Below are 17,524 nucleotides of genomic sequence, written 5' to 3'. Positions count from 1 at the left end.
GAACTGGAAATAACTTCGAAAAGTATTGAATAGCTTCGAAAAGTACTGAATCATTTCAAAAGAGTTCTTTTTTCCTTTGTTTAACGTCGGTCTCTGTTCCGCAATCTAGTGCCAATCACCGACGGACATCGATTGCCATCCATTGACGGTAATCGAATGTGCAGGAAGGCAGCTTCCACACCTGCGTAGGATATCGCACAAATTTTTTTTTTTGTTTTTTTTTTTTAATTATAGTCACTTTAACGCTCTTGGGTCATTCATGACTTGTACGGGGGTGAGATTTGAACTCGTGACTTTGGCGTGAGAGGTATGAATGCTAACCACTACGCCGGGGTCGCCCCCATCGCACCCATTCAATCAAACACACATGGGCCGGGACCAACGGCTTTACTTCTCTTCCGACGTGACCAGAGATTTTTATGCCTCAGAAAAATCCCACCGAACTCTTCTGGGATTGAACCCAGACCCATTGGGGTGAGAAAGCAGTCACGCTTACCACTACACCACCGGCGCCGGCTTTTCAAAAGAGGTGGTAATAGTGATTTATCAAAAAGTGCTATTCAACCAAATGCAAAATTTTAAAAGTGTAAAGCTTGGTAATCGGCCTAAGTATTCGGCTGAAAACAATAGTGATCGGATATTCGGTGCAACACTAGTTAGCTATCGCAGCTAATGAAATAAATTACTACTCAAAAGTTCTGAATCACTTTGGAAAGTATTGGATCACTTCAGAAGAGCTAGGAATCACTTTTAAAGTGCCGAATTATTTCAGAAGAGTTAGGAATCAAATCTACAAAGTGCAGGAAGTGCTAAATTCCTTTAGAAAACTTAAAATTACTTCAGAAAAGGCTGAATCATTCCAATTTAGTTCAAGTTTGGAATCACTGAAAAAACTGAACCATCACTGGATTCTTAAAAATCAGCTGATTGCCTTCAGAATAGGTTTGAATGACCTGTGCACAATTTAAAAACACTTCAACAAGCACTTAATCACTTAAGAAAAAGTTAGAAACACTTTAGAATCACTTCGAAAAGCACTCATTCACTTCAGAAGAGTTATGAAACACTTCAAAAGTACTGAATCACTTCAGAGAAGCTAGGAATCTCTTCGGAATAGTTTAAGAAAACTATTGAAGCACTTCAAAAAGTAATAAATAACTACTGTACGGAAAAGTAGTATTGCATCACTTCAGAAGAGCTGAAAACCACCTCGAAAGTACTGAATCAGTGCGAATGATACTGATGAAGAGTGCACATTGTAGTCGAAATACGTATCTGTCATGGATACCAAAATTAATTACGTGGAATTAAATGGAATATAACCTTTTTTTTTATATTATTTAAGCATTCCGCCAACAACCCAATTTCATTATTTCACTTGAGGAGATTCCGGAATCTCTTCTCAAAGTACTCGATCACTTCAAAAAAGTCTTCAATTACTTCGGAATGTACTCAATAGTTTCGGAAAGTACTGAATCACTTCAGAAGAGTTAGGAATAACTTTGAAAGAAATGGAATAACCTACTACAGGAGAGGTCTAAATCACTTTGGACAGAACTGAATCACTTTAGAAGTGCTTAGAACCACTTGAAAATCATTGAATTATTTCAGAAGAGCTAAGGATCACTTCAGAAAGTGCTGCATCATTTATATTCAGTTCAAGTTTGGAATCACTTCGGAAAAAATTGATTCACTTCTAGAAAGTAAGAAATCAACTTGATGCCTACTGCTTAGAATCACTTTCATTAAATTTCAAACGCTTAATAACTACACACTTAGAAAAACCTAATTTTACCCGTGACACATGTCATGTAAAATTAAGTGCTCCGAGGCCGAAAAGTTCAATACTCGACGAAAAGTACGTGTGATTGAGCTGAATTTTGCGTCTATTGTGACTCAAATTTATGTCAAAATTGACGCTCGTATATGTCAGTCTCAGAGCACCTAAATGTACATTAATTTTTCTAAGTGTGTATATAAAAGTTCAGAACTACTGAATCACTTCAAAAAGTACTCAATCACTTCAGAAGAATTAGGAAACGCTTCAAAAGTACTGAATCGCTTCAGAGCAGGTGGGAAGCACTTCTAACGTACTGAATCACTTCAAAAGTGTTTGAAATCACTTCGTAAAGTACTTGATCACTTCAGAACAGTTTTGAAGCACTTCAAAAAGTATTGAATGACTTTGGAACGTATTGAATCACTTCAGAAGGGTTAGGAATCACTTCGAAGGAACGAAGTCACTTCAAAAGAGTAAGAAATCACTTCGGAAGTATTGGATCACTTCAGAAAAGCTTCAAATGTATTGAATAACTTCAGTAGAGTTCACAAAGTATTGAATCACTTCGGAAAGTACTGAATAGCTTAATAAAGTACTGAATCACTTCAGAAGAGCTAGGAATCACGTTAAAACTACTGAATCATTTCATAATAGCTCGGAATTGCTTAGGAAAGAACTGAATCATTTCAATTCAGTTCAAGTTTGGAATCACTTCGGGAAAAAATGATTCACTTCTGGAAACTTAGAAATAAGCTCAATGTCATCAGAAAAGTTTAAAATCACTTGTTTAAAATTTGGAAACACTCCAGCAAGCGCTTTGTCACTTATGAAACATTCAATAATACTTTATGAAGAACTGAATCATTATGAAAAGTACTCAATCACTTCAGAGCAGCTAGGAATCACTTCTAACGTACACACTTAAAAAAAAATCATGTAAATTTAGGTGCTCTGAGACTGACATATACGAGCGTCATTTTTGACATAAAATTGAGTCGTAATAGACGCAAAACTCAGCTCAATCAAACGTACTTTTCGTCGAGTACCGTACTTTTCAGTCTCGGAGCACTTAATTTTACATGACATGTTTGTTTACGTCTCATCCTTTATGTCAAAGATGAATTCCGTCACGTGTAAAATTAGGTATTTCTAAGTGTGTACTGAATCACTTCAGAAAAGTATTTAAGCACTTCTAAAAGCATTGAATCACTTCGGAAAGAACTGAATCACTTCAGAAGAGATATAAATGACTCCGAAAAAACTGAATCATTTCGAAAAAACTCAATCGCTTCGAAAGAACTGAATCATTTCAGAAGATCTGCGAAACGCTCCGAAAATACTGTATCACTTCAGAAGAGGAAGGAATTACATCGAAAGTACTGAATCACTTCAGTAGGGATCAGAATCACTTTAAAAGCACCGTATCACTTCAGCAGAGAAAGTGGTGTATCATTTATATTCAGTTCAAGTTTGGAATCACTTCGGAAAAAACTGATTCACTTCTGCAAAGTTAGAAATCAGCTTAATGCTTACTGTTCAGAATCACTTTCATTTAATTTCAAACGCTTCATAACTAGTAGTTATTAACTACACACTTAGAAAAACCTGATTTTACACGTGACACATGTCATGTAAAATTAAGTGCTCCGAGGCCGAAAAATTCAGTACTCGACGAAAAGTACGTGTGATTGAGCTGAATTTTGCGTCTATTGTGACTCGAATTTATGTCAAAATTGACGCTCGTATATGTCAGTCTCAGAGCACCTAAATGTACATTATTTTTTCTAAGTGTGTATATAAAAGTTCAAAACTACTGCATGACTTCAAAAAGCACTCAATCACTTCAGCAGAATTAGGAAACACTTCAAAAGTACTGAATCGCTTCAGAGCAGGTGGGAAGCACTTCTGACGTACTGAATCACTTCAAAAGTATTTGAAATCACTTCGTAAAGTACTTGATCACTTCAGAACAGTTTTGAAGCACTTCAAAAAGTATTTAATGACTTTGAAAAGTTAGGAATTAGGAAGGGTTAGGAATCACATCGAAGGAACGGAATCACTTCTGAAGAGTTCTAAATCACTTCGGAAGTATTGGATCACTTCAGAAAAGCTGGGGATCCCTGAAATGTATTGAATAACTTCAGTTGAGTTTAGAAAGTATTAAATCATTTATGAAAATACTAAATAGCTTAGTAAAGTACTGAATCACTTCAGAAGAGATAGGAATCACTTTAAAAGTACTGAATCATTTCAGAAAAGCTCGGAATTGTTTCGGAAAGAACTGAATCATTTCAATTCAGTTTAAGTTTGGAATCACTTCGGAAAAAAATATGAAAAGTACTCAACCACTTCAGAGCAGCTAGGAATCACTTCTAATGTACTGAATCACTTCAGGAAAGTATTTAAGCACTTCTAAAAATTTGAATAACTTTGGAAAGTACTGAATCTCTTCAGAAGAGATATAAATGACTCCGAAAGAACTGAATCATTTAGAAAGAACTTAATTGCTTCGAAAGAACTGAATCATTTCAGAAGATCTGCGAAACATTTCGAAAATACTGTATCACTTCAGAAGAGGTAGGAATTACATCGAAAGTATTGAATCGCTTCAGTAGGGATCAGAATCACTTTGAAAGCACCGAATCACTTCAGCAGAGATTGAAATCTCTTTATCTGAATCATTTTCAATAAATTATTGAATCACTTCGGAACGCACTGAATGACTTCGAAAAGCACTGAATTACTTCAGAAGAGCTGGGAATCACTTCGAAAGCATTCAATCGCTTCAGTAGAGTTCGGAATCTCTTCGTAAAGTACATAATTAGTTCAAAAATGTCTTGAATCACTTCGAAAAGTTTTACCTAGCTTTAAAAAGTACTTAATCACTTCCAAAGAGTAAGGAATCACTTCATAAAGAACTGAATCACTCAATGTAAGCTCAGAATCACTTCAAAAAAGATCAGGATTGCGTCAGAAAGAACTGAATCATTTCAATTCAGTTCAATTTGAAATCCCTTAGGAAAAACTAATTCACTTCTTGAAAGTTTAAACATAGCTGAATGCCTTCATAAAAGGTTTTGAAGCAATTCTAAAAGAACTAAATCGCATATTCAAAACGTTCAGAACTACACCAAAAGTATTAAATCACTCCAGAAAATTTTGGATTCACTTTGAAAAGAATTCAGATTATGAACTAATGACCAAACTTTCCTGAAGTGATTAGGAACTTTCTATAGTATAGTATATACAGTGCATTTCAAAATTTATCGTATACCCTAGAAGTTTTTTTTTTTTTCAAATATGGTGAAAAATTGTATTTTTTATTATCATGGCTGGTGATTTATCAGATGTTTATTGATTTATTGCTATGATTTCAATGCTCTTTTCAACTTTTTACCCAGTGGACGAATTTTAGTACAACTAGTGGCAGATGAATTATCTTAATAACGACTAAAAATGAGCAAAATTTCAGGAAGTTATGTTCATTTTATTTCAAGAAAATGAGGTTTTTCAAAAACAAGGTGTTTTCCTTAAATTGTTCTAACTTTTTGTAAGCTCAACCAAATATGCCGAATACTGAGCCAATAATTGATAAATGTTTGCTGAGTCAGCTGCCAAAAGTTCAGAGATGTTTCTTTTAAAATTGTGCTTTTAAAGCCGTTTTTTTTTTTTTAAATTTTCGTTCTACTGTAGGATCAATTTTAAAACACACTTATGTAAATGTAGGTACAGGAATCCAAACATTGCTGCAGAACACAGCTTTTGGACAGTGAACAGTCCACTTCGTATGACTTTATCAAGAACGATACCTGGTTGTATGCAATTTACCATTGTATGACGGGCCAAAAACGGAGCAGAGACACTTACGCGTGGTCCACGGGAGCAAGAAGAATCTCCTTCCAATAATATAAATGATCCAACCCGATGCAGAACAAGCCATCATACGAGAGGATGTCCCAATGAGTGGGGAGAAGAGCCCACATTCAATTGACGAAATGTTAACAACAGAGAGTTGACAATTCCACTTTCCCCATCCGAATCGCTTCAATCCCAGCCCTACCCACCCCGTCTCGATGAGTCTCATCGTCGCCCACTGTTCACCATAGCCGGTCGAACTCCAGACGAAACTAGAACCGCACTACCGTTCATACTGATGAGAAAACTAAACCCCACACCCAAGCTCCTCGCCTGATTCTATTTATCGACAATGTCCCTCTAACCTCGGGTGGCCCAACTCCTACTAGATATAGAATTAAGTGAATTTTGTTTCAAAGAAAGAACAATGAACTATCGGCTCCGTAAAGCTAACACGATTGAGCCTTACAAATAAATGAACTAGTTAAGAAAAATCCCTACCCAATGAATTTATATGTTTATTTGAAAATATGTAGAATATAAGAAGATACCCGAGTAGCACACTTTCATCACAATAAGTTACAGCAAACTTGTTTATGACTGAAATAAGTCGTATATAAGTTTCTACAATTTGTGACAAGCGTGCTACTAGGGTAGGGTAAACGCATCAATACTGGTGCTACGTTAGTGCAATGTGTTCCTATAGTGGCTTACGGAGTATCCGGCAACTATAGGAGCACATTATTTAGGAACTTCCTGAACTAGGCTTCAACTTTTCTGAACTGATTAAGAACAGTGACAGCGAAGTGATTGTCTTTGATCATGTTCCTATATTCTTATGTGATTTGTCGTGCCACATGATAGAAATATTGTCAATATCGATGTATTGATGTCAATATAGAACGTATTGACAATACGATTATTACTTAAGAGACGCCCTCCCGTATTTGAAAGCATGCTTGGCATGCACAGTTGTACACACCAACTGCTCATTTGTCAATAACTTTTCACTTAGTATTGAAATTTGTTTTTCTTTAAAGTAATTGACAGATTAGGATCATAGTTTACTATAGGTATGCAAAGAATAGGTAAATCTTAACATTTGAATCAACACCAATGAATTTTTACACTTAAAGTCCGAGATGTGTAGCGAGCATTTCTCATTCTCACTTAATTTTACAACACATACAATTTATTACTTATTGAAACCTACTTTTTTTTACGTATTTATAATAAGCTTAAATTCTCATCTATCTACTAATTCAAACAGAACTGTGTTATGTCAACTGTGTGCAAAGTTATTTGAAAATGAGCAGTTCGTGACCAAAACTGTGTATGCCAAGCATGTTTGAGAGCAGCACCAGTATGTTTTGTACCACTCTTAGTTCATGGCCACTGCCCCTAACCTCAAAAAAGCCGCGAGTAATCGGCCCTTGTTCCACTAACAGTAGTTTTAAGAAAAGTTTGTTAAACAAAAATTGAAATTCGGCTCCGTGAAGTTAACGGAAATGAGTCTTGATAAATAAACGAATTATAAAAACACGTAAACGTAAACGTTAAGAATCATTCCCGGACAGAATACATCCGACCCCGATGACATTTTTCCTCCGAACACTACTCACCCACTGGCTCATGAGCGTAGACCACCTTGTGGGCCGGATGTGGCGCTGGGACGACATGTTTCACCACTGGAGCAACGTGCTTCACCACCGGGGCGTGGTGGTGGATCAGCGGAGCGGTCTTCGACACGACAGCATTGAATCCATTGATTGGATCAGCTGTGTAGTCCACGGTACGGACGGAACCGTCTGGTTCAACCAGTGAGTATTGACCTGTAAAGAGAGGGAGAGAGCGAGAAAAGGAAACCAAATCTTTAGTGAGCAAATCGTACGAGGTTAAAGTCTGTGGCGCTACACTGCGGCAATCATGAATGGAGGGCACCAGTCAATGTGGTACCTAGCTAGATCAAGTTGAATGAAAAAAGCGATAAAACGTAAACCGCAACTGCGGTTGATGCTTATGATGAAGCAGTTATTAGGTATTTACATACGTATGTGTTGTTTGCTTTTCCGACGAGTGGCTTACTTTGGGTGGGGTGATTCATGAGTACTCGAGCGAAGAGGAATCGTGAAGTAGGTAGCAGACTACGAGGGTGGACTTGGGCCATCATCAATTTGCAATTGTTTCAGAAGATGAGTTTTACGGTCGACGATCTCGTCATCATCGGTTTAAGCAGGGATCATCTTGACACAGTAATTACCGAGCTCGAGTACGAGGCGCTTCAGCTTTCAGTAAGTTGTGTTGATGTAATGATTTTTGCAAGCAGCAAGTGACCCGCAATCGGTTACAATACTATACACTATGCGTGATCGCAATGGTGAAGATGTTGCAGTCCCGGGTAGGGTAATTTTTAGAAAACAAGTTGCAATGTAACCTCTAATTTTGGTGATGAGATGATCCATCAGAGGAGCGTGTGAGCTCATGATTTTGAATAGAGTGGTTTGTTTACAGCAGTCAAGAAACTGTCACACATTCTGTTTAACAGTTTAAGTCTCTTTAATAAATAAAGATAACAGGCGTCCTTCATCAGTGGACATCAAATTGACCAGAAGCTTAAAACAAATGTTGGAACAATTTCGGGAAAGCAAATTACAGTTTATTTAGCTATCATTATGACGATATCCATAATCCATGCTAATGAAGTAAAATGAACTTTTGTAGATTTGAAAGTTTATTTGTTAGGCTCAAATGTCCAAAGGGACTCCGTGAAGCCGAGAAACATTAAATAAAAATATATAAAAAGTCTAAAAAAATATTAAAAATTAATCAACTGTCCATATTTTTGAACATTTGTTTGGTGGTCTTTCAAAAGAAAGCATGCAAAATAGAAAAAAATGGTGGCAGAGAGCAGCACGATAAGAAGCGTAGGGATAACTAAACAAATAAAAAAATATTTTCCGCGTGGACGACATCTGAGAAGATGGTAGGGGTCGAGCCTATGTGCTTTCCCGCGGAAGGAGAGGGGCAGTTCAAAATCATGCTTTCATCCCACGTGGTATTTGAACAGCGTCTCTTATCGAACCAAATGTTCCCTGTTGTTGCATTTTTATTGTTTTAACAACTGATGATTACCATTATGCATTAAATGCGATTGATTCTTTGAATTCCCAAGTATCCCAAGTAGCATTGCAATAAATCGAGGTTTTACAGCATTCTACAAGCTTAAATCATGATCTGCATGCCCAAGCAACCAAAAGTTCCGCTTTCCATGATAAAATCCACTTTCAAGTTTCATAAGTTTATGTGATGTTTCAACATAACTTTCTGGCTGCTTTACAAGCTAAAGTACCGGTGCGTACTCTTAGTAACTTAAAGTTAAAATAAAAGTACCCCTAAGCATAGCTTCGGAACTTCAGGCAACCCAAGTAGCACCTGCTACATCTTTTTTTAAGTGAGAAAGAGAAACATGTTACACAATTATTTCATAAAAGTAACCATGCAATATATGCAGTTACATATCAAGTCAACATGAAGATACGTCATGACTTTCTAAGTAATAGGATACATTAATGTGACACAACGGTCACTGGTAACTGTAAAGTCAGATTGTCACGATGTTGAGATAAAATGCAACTTATCTGGTCTCAATGATAACACAGTGTAATCTTTTTGTGTCGATCTAATGTTATCAATTGGTTGAACTGTAACTGAGTTGCCACAGCGACCGAAAATTTACGAATATGTAACTTGGCAACAATTGTATGTCGCATTACAGTTGCATTTTCGTTTCAGCGTGACCCTAATAGTCGCATGTCACCAGATGGTAACACATATGCAATCTCTATGATCTTGGCAAATGAAAACTACACTGCCGCTCTAAAATGTTTCACCAGTCGCAATCTAATTGTTTGTTCCTTTTTTTAATTATCAAAATAGTAAAATATTTAATTAATGGTGATGCAATTGTGAATGCTGAGCCTTAAGGACAAACTAATAGTAACAAGTTTTCTTTATAATCTCAAGTAATGGTTCATATCATGAAACTTTTTGTTCGATGTGTAACTCTCAAACTGGGTGTACAAAAAAGATTTTTTTCTTCAAATCATTTATGATCAAAAATATGGTAATAAATCAATTTATATGTATGATGGCGCATTTATTTTATCAATATAAAACTCCCAACTTCACCGTAAATATAAAACTGCATTTTTTTTCTCTCTCTGGTACGTGTTTTCGTTGCAAATATCTCTAATGATTATTATAATTTTATCAACGCCTCAAAATGTTTATGCCATAAAAGTACTCTGTAAAACATTATTCATCGTCGAAATTAAACTAAAGTTAATGAACGTTACAAGTTAACTTATTTGTATGTAATCCAATATTGTTATTTCATCACTACTGTGTAACAAGTTTTGTAACATTAAATTGGTTACATATCAACTCACATCTTGCGCTTTTTTAGTTGCATTGCTGTTGCCTTCATGGTTACTGTAATGATTTTACGACACATAATTTGGTCAGAAAATAGTGGCAGCAACTTTTATGTGACAACATGTGCTACTTGGGAATGCTGCAAACATGACCAAAACAAGTTCCCTGCGGAACTTCTTAGCAACTTTAAGGTTTCTAAAAAGATCCGTTGATGAACTGAATGAAACAATACGCACAAGCCTTTATTTTTAACAGTATTTAACGTACGTAAATATGAAGAGCAGTGGCTCAAATAAATCACTATTCATTATTCAATCCATATATAAAAAAAAATAAAGGGCATTTTCTAGATTCGAACCTAGGGTAAAACCGGCTCAAAATGTATGATTTTTCATCCAGAAGTAAATAGACATCGTACCATGGATCAAAAGGTAGACCTTGTCACATCTGGGTAGCTGGAACCGGTTCCGGCAGGGCTTCAAAAAAGATGAAATTTGAGATTTTTCATCCAGAATTAAATAGACATCATGCCATGGACCAAAATGTGGGGCTACAAAATGGTGAGTTGACAACGTGGTAGGAGTGAAATACCAAGCTCTGGTCCTCACTAGTTCCTACCTCACGCCTCCTCTGTTCACCATGTTAGGAGCGGCTAATCACCCTCCTGGTCCCCAGGAGAGACAGGAGGTTGGGACAGTAGACTGATGCAAAATTTGAAATTTTTGCTCAACAGTGCTCAAACGGTTCCAAATTGGGCCCTGATTAGGCTCTTAAAATTTGAACTCATTTAGTGAGAAACTGACTTGCCACAAACCATTTGAAGTTTATATGGGAATTACTGTGGAGAAACCATCATTTCGGTTCATATCTATCTCAAAATTCACCAGTTCACGCTACTTTAAAAAATGATAGCTAAGCTTGTTGAAGTTTTCTCAGCTACAACTTTGTTGAAGACCACTTTTCGATCAAATGTAAGGAACAAAAATTATTAATGATTCAAGTCACTGATGTCTTATGCTCATGCTTAATCAACTGTTCAGCATGCAACATTGGTGTTTATGGCGCGTAGAATAGAGGACAAAAATCATGGCTACTATGTCACACTGTAGAATACAGTGTTGCCCGCAATACAGTTGCTTAATCTTGCCATAAGATTATCAGTCTCTTAAACAATTAATAACTATTTTATTTGATCTTTGGCTCAACAACTATATTCTGCTAAGTTGTAGCTGAGAAAATTTTCCATAAGTATAGCTTTTGAGTTTTTGAACAGTGCAATATGTACAAAGGCTAGAAGACAATGAACAAAAAGTTTTGTTTTCCCATAGTAATTTCCATATAAACTTAAAATGGTTTGTGCCAAGTCAGTTTCTTATCAAATGAGTTTAAACTTTCGGAGACTAATTAGGGCCCGATTTGAAACCGTTTGAACACTGTGGAGCAAAAATATAAAATTTTGCATCAGTCTATTGGGGCAGGCCCAACAAACCGCCTTAGAAAAAATATAAAGTTGAAAATAGAGAAGAAAGAAATAAGTATCGGAACAATCGGCACAGACCTACGCGACGAAATAATGACGAAGATTGGAAACTCGGAACATGGAACTGCACATCGTTCAGTTTCCCGGGTTGCATTAGGTGGCAAACTTCAACCACGCAACTTCGAAGTCGTAGCACTGCAGGAACTTTGTTGGATGCGACAAAAAGTATGCAAAACGGGCATCGAGCAGCTACTTTCTATAAAAGCTGTGGCACCACCAACGAGCTGGGAACCGGCTTTGTAGTGCTGGGTAAGATGCACCAACGCGTGATTGGTTGGCAGTCGATTAACGCGAGGATGTGTAAGCTGAGGATTAATGGCCGTTTCTTCAACTACAGCCTCATCAACACGTGCACTGCCCACACGAAAGGAGACCTGATGACGAGAAAGAAGCGTTCTATGTGCAGTTGGAGCAAGTGTATGACGGCTGTTCGGAACGGGACTCTCAGCAAAATCGAAAAGTTGGTGTTTTGTGATTTTTTGAGTCCAACTTTATGCCATTAAAGGGTGATACGGTCAAAATTTGGTCAAGGGAAAACGCGTGTAAATCGGTAAAATCGTTTATTTAAAAAATCATATTAAATTTCTTTTTCAAGTTCAATTAGTATAAAATTCAGGAAAAATATTCAGTTAGGCTTCCGCTTTTCCAAATCCGAATTGCCGGGCCTTACGCTTGACCCCTGCCATCAGATTTTGTACAGCCACCTTATCCACCTTCTTCGCCGCAGAAAGCCAGTTTGCCTTGAACTGCTGCTCGCCCTTAGCAGTTTTTTTGGTCTTCTTTAGGTTCCGCTTGACAATAGCCCAGTATTTCTCAATTGGGCGGAGCTCTGGCGTGTTGGGAGGGTTCTTGTCCTTGGGAACCACCTGCACGTTGTTGGCGGCGTACCACTCCATGGCCTTTTTACCGTAATGGCAAGATGCCAAATCCGGCCAAAACAGTACGGAACAACCGTGTTTCTTCAGGAAAGGCAGCAGACGTTTATTCAAACACTCTTTCACGTAAATTTCTTGGTTGACAGTCCCGGAAGCTATGAAAATGCTGCTTTTCAAGCCACAGGTACAGATGGCTTGCCAAACCAGATATTTCTTTGCGAACTTTGACAGTTTCATGTGCTTGAAAACATCTGCTACCTTTCCCCTTCCTTTTGCCGTATAAAACTCCTGTCCCGGAAGCTGCTTGTAGTCGGCTTTGACGCAGGTTTCGTCGTCCATTACCACGCAGTCAAACTTCGTCAGCATCGTCGTGTACAGCCTCCGGGATCGCGCTTTGGCCGTCGTATTTTGTTTATCATCGCGATTTGGAGTCACTACCTTCTTGTAAGTCGATAGTCCGGCTCGTTTTTTGGCTCGATGCACGGTTGTAGACGATACACCCAGCTTATTTGCGGCATCTCGGAGAGAGAGGTTAGGGTTTCGCTTGAAACTACCGGCAACTCTCTTTGTCGTCTCAGCGGCTTCCGGTTTTCGATTTCCCCCCGATCCAGACTTCCTGGCTGTCGACAAACGTTCCCCAAACACTTTAATTACATTTGTAACGGTTGATTTGGCAACTTTTAGCGATTTTGCCAACTTTGCGTGCGAGTAGCTCGGATTTTCGCGATGCGCGAGCAAAATTTTGATACGCTGCTCTTCTTGCTTGGACGGCATTTTGACAACTGAAGAGTGAATTCCAAAATCAAAATAGGAGCAACATTCTACACACACACACCTTCAAAATGAGGGGTGTTCAGGTTTTTTAAATGCACAATTGAAAGAAATACGTCAAGTTGATATTGACCAAATTTTGACCGTATCACCCTTTACCAGCTGAAACATGGACACAGCTGGGTGGCGTAGCCTGGGCAATGTTGCCAGTCCGGCAATAGTAAAGTGAAGAGGTGCGACGCGAACACTGGTGCGGTAACCATAGTACGGTCATAGAGGAAATGCTTCACAAAACCCGAGCGTCTGTTCACCATGGAGGTGCGGCTCAAAACGGCGTCTGTTCTCCATGTTAGGAGCGGCTGATCACCGTCCTAGTGCCAGCGTGGAACTCTAAACAGAGCCGCCCTGGAAAAAAAAACAAAGTTGCAAATACCGAAGAAAGAAATACGGATAGGAACAATCGGCACAGACCTACGCGACGAAATAAGGACTACGATTGGAAACTCGGAACATGGAACTGCAAATCGCTCGGCTTCCCGGGTTGCGATAAGTTAATCTATGACAAACTTCAACCACGCAACTTCGAAGTCATAGCACTGCAGGAACTTTGCTGGACGGGACAAAAGGTATGGAAAAGCGGGCATCGAGCGGCTACTTTCTACCAGAGCTGTGGCATCACCAACGAGCTGAGAACCGGCTTTGTAGTGCTGGGTAAGATGCGCCAACGCGTGATTGGTTGGCAGCCGATCAACGCGAGGATGTGCAAGTTGAGGATTAAGGGCCGTTTCTTCAACTACAGCATCATCAACGTGCACTGCCCACACGAAGGGAGACCTGACGACAAGAAAGAAGCGTTCTATGCGCAGCTGGAGCAGGTGTACGACGGCTGTTCGCAACGGGACGTCAAAATCGTCATCGGCGACATGAACGCTCAGGTAGGACGGGAGGCAATGTATAGACCGGTAATCGGGCCAAATAGCCTGCATGCCGTATCGAACGACAACGGCCAACGATGCGTGAAGTTTGCAGCCTCCCGGGGTCTAATATATTTTTTTTAGATTTTTGATACATTTTTCCAATATTTTTCAAAAACGTAATTATTTTTTTCGGAGCAGTGAGTTCCCCTTAAGAACAACAAAGCAGCTGGTATCAAAACGGAACTTTTTTAAATGGGCCCAGATAAGTTGGCCACTTGTTTGCACCGACTGATAGTCAGTATCTGGGATACAGAACAGCTACCGGAGGAGTGGAAAGAGGGAGTAATATGCCCAATAAATAAAAGAGGGGACAAGCTAGAATGTGCGAAGTATCGAGCGATCACTATTTTCAACGTGGCCTACAAAGTGCTTTGCCAGATCATCTTACGCAGCTAGCAAGCAGATTTGTGGGAAGTTATCAAGCTGGTTTTGTGGGCGATCGACAACGGACTAAATATTTACGTTACGGTAGATCCTCCAAAAGTGTCGTGAATATCAAGTCCCTACGCACCACTTATTCATCGATTTCAAGGCCACTTATTATACTATTGACCGTGAAGAGCTATGGAAGATTATGATTATGACGTCGCATAACAACTGTAGCAGAGAAATTCGTAGACGCATAATTGCTGGAAGTCGTGCTTACTACGGACTTCCCAAGTCCCCGAGGCCGGGTAAACTTCACAAGACTTCACGGGTACAAAACGCTGATAAGACCGGTAGTTCTCTACGGGCGTGAGACGTGGATGATGCTCGAGGAGAACTTTCAAGCACTGGGTGTTTTCGAACGACGAGTGCTTAGGATCATCTTTAGCGGGATATTTATGTGAGAAGGATGAACCATGAGCTGACGCAACTCTATGGCGAACCCAGTATCCAGAAAGTCGCGAAAGCTGGACGGGTACGATGGGCGGGACAAGAATGTAAGAATGCCGGACAGCCTAGAGCTTCCTTTTTGAAACCTAGTAGTAGTCACATAGTCACTATGAGCGGAGTTCCAATTTCCTGGTCAAACCAAGTGAAATATCTTTGATTAGTATTTGACCAAAAATTAACTTTTAAGACCACATTGAGGGCATTCAAGCCAAATGTAACAAATATATAAAATGTTTGTATCCTCTTATAAACAGAAAATCCAAACTTTGCCTGACGAATAAACTTCTAATATTCAAACAAGTTTTTAGACCGGCCATGCTTTACGCTGTGCCAATATGGTCTAGTTGTTGCACTACCAGGAAACAAGCACTTCAAAGGATTGAGAACAAAGTTCTGAAAATGATTTTGAAGTTGCCTCCCTGGTACAGTACTACCGAAGTACATAGAATTTCGAATGTTGAGACTTTAGCACAAATGTCCAACAAAATAATTAATAATTTCCGGTAAAAATCGTTGCAATCCTCAATTGCAACGATTAATTCCCTTTATACTTAGATAAGATTTAGTTTTAGTTTTTAGTTTTAAGATTTCAATTGTTATACTGACATGCAGGTTAAAAAAACACTTAGATATATATCATAACAATTAAGGCTGGTAAGTTACTGCAGTAACTGGAGCACCTAGGTTAAAAATGAAATGTAATTTATTTAAAATTTGGAACAAATAAAGAGTTACAAAAAAAAAAAGCCGGACAACAATCCCGTCAAAATGGTGTTTGCGTCGAATTCGGCCGGTACAAGACGCAGAGGAGCACAGCGAGCAAGGTGATTAGACCAAGTGGAGCAAGATCTAGGAAATGTGGTACGGTCAAGAAATTGGAGACAAGCAGCCACTAGCCGAGTTAGTTGGCGTAACATTGTGACGCAGGTGCAATCCTGAGGGACGTCGGACCAGGAAAAGTAAAGTAAGCAGAGTTCATTACATAATTGCTGGCAAACAAGGCAGCAGCAGCTTCAGCCATTTAAGGTAAATTACCAACAAAACACAAAAATGAAACCCCGTCCAATAAAACAACAATAAAATTATCGGGAGATTTCTCGCAATACCACCTGCGGAGCGACACCCAATGAGTACGAGGCGAAGATTATCTTATTAAAACAACCTACAGTGCGGCAATCAGCACAATGTAAGTGTATGCAAATTAGCTACATGTAGTAGCCACATTATGTAGCTACACTGCACCTCGCGGATGGATTCGCTCGTATAAAATCGCATCTGTGAAAATGACAAACAAAACGCACCTTTTCCACCTACCCAAGGGCGCCGACCAAGACAATAACCGCTCGTTTGAGTCTCTCATTCGCCCCGGCTTCTGTATGTAGGTAAGTAAAGCTACAAACGTGTGATTTGTCTTCGGTTGTAAAATTGGAAGATAACAAGGCGGGAACCCTTTTCTCACTCGCGCCGCACTCGCCGAGTGTGAATAATGACCGTGTGCGAAGATCGGTGGCGGTGCTGCGGTTATGAATTGAAATAAATTGCCATACATTAGGCTGCAATCGTGAGATTAGTTGCAACTCCGTTTTTTTTTGCACACCGGCGCACGCTGATGTGGTGATGATTGTCGTGCAAAAAATACACAGGTACAGCAAGGAAAAAAAAAGAACGTGTGAACTATGGAAGTGTAGCAGTTTTGTGTGGCGTTTTGTTAAACAAATAAGCAAAGGAGCGGCTAATTGCTCAATCACGGTTGGGTGATTGTGAAAAACGGTGACGCTTGGGAGTTTTGATACGAATGTGTGGAAGTGTTAATCACCGAAAAATCGTGTTGTTAATTGAATCAGATTATTTATTTATTTATAAATCACATACCTTTCACAACATCGCCGTCTCGGGTTTCGTGCTGGGATTTGACATCGCCGGTGCTGTGATCTGCCACTCCGTAGTTAAAGGAATACTTGGGGTAATCCTGATGGGGACAGAAGGAGCGATATGAAAAGAAAAAAAAAAAAAACAAATTAGCAAATTTAGTTATTGCATTAGTCTATCGCTCCGCATCTTTTACGGTCGGTGATGACGTGAGCGATAGGATTGATTTATGACCAAGTAATAAACAAAACATCAAGGCTTGGAGCACCGCTACAAGAGGAGTCGTGTTTTCATGTAAGCATCTTTGTATGATTGTTACAGATGCTCAGTTGCACAGCTTTTACGGCTGTTGTATAATACGACTTTACTACCCTTATTAGGCAAAAATGATTAATTTCGCAGCGTGAGGATCAGCAGGCATCGTGGTGCGTTTTTTTTTCTTTTATTAGACGTGAGTTGATGGTGATAAGAAATCGATCATAGGAAATTCATTCAACTTACGCAACGAGTCGACAACACAAGTTCAGTATATTGCGATAATGGTCAT

At 39.0% G+C, this 17,524-nt stretch overlaps 1 protein-coding gene across 1 annotated transcript in view; it reads right to left on the bottom strand.

The window, feature by feature from the left end:
• The window catches only part of LOC135706800 (larval cuticle protein A2B-like), a 33,722-nt gene that overhangs the window by 4,512 nt on the left and 11,686 nt on the right, over positions 1-17,524 (bottom strand). Inside the window, exons 2-3 of the mRNA XM_065228464.1 lie at positions 16,981-17,077; positions 7,258-7,467 (exon numbers count right to left, since the gene is read on the bottom strand). Coding sequence (XP_065084536.1) covers positions 7,258-7,467; positions 16,981-17,077 — 307 coding nt within the window. The remainder of the gene's footprint in view (positions 1-7,257; positions 7,468-16,980; positions 17,078-17,524) is intronic.

The sequence above is a fragment of the Ochlerotatus camptorhynchus genome, unplaced genomic scaffold (assembly GCF_037179485.1).
Source record: "Ochlerotatus camptorhynchus isolate MF236.1 unplaced genomic scaffold, CSIRO-AGI_Acam_v1.1 ptg000291l, whole genome shotgun sequence".
NCBI classification, from domain to species: domain Eukaryota; kingdom Metazoa; phylum Arthropoda; class Insecta; order Diptera; family Culicidae; genus Ochlerotatus; species Ochlerotatus camptorhynchus.
This window is presented reverse-complemented; position numbering and strand designations above follow the sequence as displayed.